Consider the following 4,920-nt stretch of genomic DNA (forward strand, 5'->3'; position numbering starts at 1 on the left):
TAAAAAGTAGTTGAAAAACAAAATTTTTTATTGGTTGAATTTAAAAGTAACACTTAGAGTGTCTCAAGAAGACACTCTCATTTTAGAGTTTCTCTCTCTAGACTCTCTATAAGTGTTAGAGATTAAGTGTCCCATTGGAGATGCTCTGATAAAGATCAGAGCTGGTTGAAGGTCTGAATTTGATAAAAGCAAAATAGGTGTCCCACAAGAATATTATAAAGATACTTTAATGTAGATAGTTAACAAACGTGAAAAACATAAAGTAATTTAGGCTCTCTATATCTACATATGAAGCTTGACTCTTGCAACTTACTCACACTTGCATTTACACAAGTGAACAACAAAGAGCAAATCATCTTAAAATGGATTCTAACAATCATATTGAAGAAGTGATTGAGGATAATCATGATCAGTTAATGCAAGCTCATACTCATATATGGAAGTATGTTTTCAGTTCTGTACATTCAGAAACACTCAGGTGTGCTGTTTTATTAGGGATACCAGACATAATTCACAGCCATGGAAAGCCCATGCCTCTCTCTAGCCTTGTTGCTGCACTCTCTCTACCACCAGCAAAGACTGATTACGTCCATCGTCTAATGCGCTTCTTGATTCACGCTGGCTTCTTTCTTACGCAAAAACTTGACGAAAATCAAAAACAAGAAGAAGAAGGGTTTGTGCTGACACCATCTTCAAGGCTCTTGCTTAAAGACAATACTACCAACATGTCATCTGTTGTTCTAACCGTCGTGGATCCTATATTTATGACGGCTTTGCATTTCTTAAATACTTGCTATGAAGAGAAGAGTACCGGATCCTCGGCATTCATGGCTGCTTATGGTATGCACCTCTGGGAGTTCTTGGAGCAGAAGAAACCTGAACTTGGCAAGGTATTTAATGAAGCCATGGCTAATGACTCTTCCTTGGTGATGAATGTAATATTTAAAGAGGGTAAGACAGTTTTTGATAATCTGAAGTCTTTGGTTGATGTTGGAGGTGGCATAGGCTCTGCTGCTAAGTCTATTTCTGAAGCATTTCCACACATAAAATGCTCTGTTCTTGACCTCCCAAACGTTGTTGCTGATTTGCCAAAGGACAACAACGACATAGAGTTCATTGGTGGTGATATGTTTGTGTCCATCCCTTGCGCCAATTCAGTTTTCATGAAGGTATATCAACATCTGCATACACATATAACCTAGCTAGGTATTACCACTCCCCTGCAGGCTGGAACAATCCTGTAGTGACGATAATAATAATATAACAACCCATGCTCAAAATGCTGTCAGTCAAATGGATTTTAGTGTCCACCCTTTAACCAGATGCACCCCTCCTGTTTATAGGAGGGATCAGATCATGACTGAGATAAAGGTGCAACTGATACCTCATATTATGTACTAGGTTCCCGTCCTCTCTTGAATCATGTTGTTTTGTGCGAGAAAATTTTTTCTTGGATAAATGAACAGAGATGGGTTTAGTAAAATATACGAAGGGGATTGTAAATACAGAAAAAAGTAGGGGAGTTAATAGTTTTTTATTTTTGAGAAATCGACTACGATCTACGTTAGTCGTTACAAGGCATTAATACATCATGGAGATGTGATAAACACGATAACCGTCTAAGTTAAACCATCAACGAAAGAGGTCTAAAGTCCAACAACATGAAAAAGGTCTAAAGTCCAACAACATGAAAGAGGTCAAAAGCCCGACAAATTCATTAAATTATTTATACCTTTAATAACTCAAGTTCAATAAACCATGGATTCCACCTTCTCTAGGAATCAAACTTGGGGCCTCCACGGTTTTGGGCTTAATAGATTAACTAAGAGGAGAGAATTAAGAAAGAACCCCTTGGAAATTGGTAATTTTTGTAACTACATCCCCTTTTTTTCTCTCATGATATCAAATGACTTAGATATCATTTAGTTTCCATATTTACTGAAAGAGTTCGAATTTTAAGCAAGTCTACTCCGTTAGATTTAAGTATTTAACCTCAAAAGAAACAGATGGTCAGACTTATCTCCTATGTCATCGATCGAACTGTTTTTATATACAGTATATATAAGATTTGGAGCCACTAGGGAGGCCCGGTATACTACTTACTGGGTCAGAAGGTTTCTATTTTGCCTCTGTGGTCTATTCTGTCACACATTCTCATGTTTAAGTTTTTTTGCTATGGTACTTGTGTTATTGTTGGTAACATAGAACTTGAGTGACTATTTACTTATGCGCCTTAAGGCTCGCTGTGATGCCATTTTAAGTTTGTGGTATCGAGCTTAAAATTAATTGACAATGAGGCGGGAGGTGTTACCTATTATTTTCTAGTTTTTGAGAGACGTTTGTTCTGTCTATGGGGCACTATATATATTTTCTTACTTATATATGTGACTACAAATATGCAGTTCATTATGCATAATTGGAGTGATGAAAACTGTGTAAAGATACTGAAGAACTGCATAGAAGCCATTCCATCTAGAGAAGAGGGAGGAAAGTTGATAATAGTAGATGCTGTGATGGAGCCTGAGAAGAAAAAAGAAAATGTCCATGAAACTGAAACTGAAACCCAACTGCTCTTTGACATGATGATGCTGACTCTAGTTGATGGTAAAGAAAGAACAGAGAAAGAATGGAAGAAGCTCTTTTCTGAATCTGGCTTTAGTGACTATAAAATTACTCCTCTTTTAGGGTTTCGTTCCTTGATCGAGGTTTATCCTTAGCCGTCTGTGCCAACATCAGTGTGTTTGTGTGTTCATTTGATTATGATTTTGTGCTCTTTGGGTTTTGGTTTGTCCAGTGACAAAAAATTGGCTAATAAACTACAATTGTTTTTAACAAATGTGGTATTTTGTCCTGAAGTTCTATTGTTGACTGTTGTGTTTTGTGATTTCTGTTGTGTACTTGAGATAAATAATGTTATATCCCTTGACTTTCTTTAACATCTCAGTAATTCTTATTGTTTGCAAACATTTGTTGGGAGATTTTCTCAAAACTTACTTCTTTGTTTAAGTTGTGCTTATATTAAAAAAAAAAATATATGACGTGTAACGATCTAACCTCCTTCTTTGTTTGCAAACGAGAACCCTTATTCATGAGATCCTCCTTTCATTTCGGAGTTCTTTGAGATTTTTGGGTTTTACTGATTCTGCATGAGGCAGTTGCCACATTACTCGTCATTGTACCACATACTACTTCACAATGCTTGGTGCGTGTCCGTTGTCTTGGAAATCCAAGAAACATCCAACCGTTGTCGATCTTCTGTTGAACCAGAATATCATGCTCCTGCATTTCTAACAACCGAGCTACAATGGTTGAAACACCTTTTGCTAGACCTTCGATTTCAATTCCGAAACCTTTTCAGGTTTTCGGCGACCATAAATAAGCGACTATGCTTATCGCTTCCAATCCGGGCAAATAAAGCACATCGAACTCGATTGCCACTTTGTGTGTGAGAAACTTGAAAATGGTCTTATCCTGATATCTTATATTTTGTCCGCCGACCAGGTAGCTAATATTTTCAGCAAATTTTTTGGCTCTAGCCAATTCCACCAATCACCTTCCAAGTATAGCTTGCCTCAGCTTTCTTCCTCGACTCCAACTTGAATAGACATATGTGAGCCGATATGTGTATTTTAATTTTTTTTGGCAAAGATGAAGTTAGGGGAGCTATGTAAAGAGAAAAAATTCTCAATCAGAGATGATCTTGGGAGAAGGAGGGTAGCTTGATTTTAGAAAAATAAATTTTAACTTATTTGAGAAAGATAAATTTTGACATCAATAACCGTTGCATTAGGTGGTGATTGTTAATCTATGTATTGTGACGACTCTCAAAAAGTTGTTGAGTTGAAACATCGTTACGGCTCATGATGGTGATGCAAAATTGAGTTTGCTAGGGAGAGCAGAGCTGAGGGTGTTGAAGTCGTCTAGGGCTTTCTCAGGACGAGCATGCATTTACAATGTTTGGTTAGATGCCTCTCTCCCCAACAATTGTATTATCCCGATAAGTAGTTCAGGCTTTCTAACACCTTCTTTGATTTCCTCGGGTCCTCTTTAAATAGGCTTGTTTGCCCTTTTATTTTGCCATGGCTATCATCTTCTCCTTGTTTGAGTCTCCTGGTTTTTAAGAATTCTGCCTTTTCTGACTCTCTTATTTTCATACTTTTGGAGCACTTTGGATCATTTTTTTATTATAATGTCGAGTGAATCAGTCTTCTTCAAGAAGGAGAGAGACCAAAAAAAGGATGGAAATCCGTTATACAAAACAGAAATGCTGTATGGAGCGACTTTGAAAACCGAGGTCAAAAGCGGCCCAATCAGAGTGTGACACGTGGCCGGAGGACTTGAATTCACGTGCTGTTCTGAGAGGATTTAAAGTCGAGTCCTCAAGTATACAGTGTTTTGCTTCAGGTCCTTCATCTAAAATATGATCTGGACCGTTGAAGATGCCAACGGTCCAGATCATATGGAAACATCAGATAACCAAACTGCCCCAAACTCTCGCCCCCCTCTTCTCTCTCTCTCGACAAAACCAACGCTCTCTCCTTTTCTATCTCTAAAAAGGGCGCATCTAAAGGGGCCTCCCCAAATTGATGTAGGCGCCTCCTCATAGGGGTTGACCATGGTCAAACTCCCAATAAATGTAGGCGCCTCTTTTCGAACTGATTAGTCCGAGGCCCAAAGCCTCGTCACGGGCTGGACAGTCCGTAAAGAGACGGAATGTCCAGTCTGATTGTGTTCGGACCAGGGCCAGTCAGGAACCATGCATTAGGTCTCGGACTGGACCAGTCCGAAAAGAGTCGGACTTTCCGGTCCGATTGTGTTCGGACTGAAACCAGCCCGAAACCATGCATTAAGTCTCGGACTGACGAGAGATGAAATATCACCAGTCCGAAAAAAAATGGAGGAAGTTGATATTTCATCCCC

At 38.8% G+C, this 4,920-nt stretch overlaps 1 protein-coding gene across 2 annotated transcripts; it reads left to right on the forward strand.

Moving 5' to 3' along the window:
- The first annotated feature begins 271 nt into the window (after positions 1-271).
- Positions 272-2,941, forward strand: LOC147542141 (trans-resveratrol di-O-methyltransferase-like). 2 transcript variants are annotated; one of them, XM_086638583.1, is made up of 3 exons: positions 272-339; positions 372-1,169; positions 2,403-2,941. In XM_086638583.1, the coding sequence occupies exons 1-3, from the start codon at positions 289-291 to the stop codon at positions 2,715-2,717; spliced, it is 1,164 nt and encodes a 387-aa protein (XP_086494709.1). In that variant the 5' UTR covers positions 272-288; the 3' UTR covers positions 2,718-2,941. The 2 variants fall into 2 exon arrangements, with proteins under 2 accessions (XP_086494709.1, XP_086494710.1); XM_086638584.1 differs by having other exon boundaries at positions 318-1,169.
- Positions 2,942-4,920: the final 1,979 nt, after the last annotated feature.

The sequence above is a fragment of the Eschscholzia californica genome, unplaced genomic scaffold (genome assembly GCF_041429995.1).
Source record: "Eschscholzia californica isolate CP2 unplaced genomic scaffold, dmEscCali1.0.p SCAF_4, whole genome shotgun sequence".
Classification (NCBI taxonomy): Eukaryota; Viridiplantae; Streptophyta; class Magnoliopsida; order Ranunculales; family Papaveraceae; genus Eschscholzia; species Eschscholzia californica.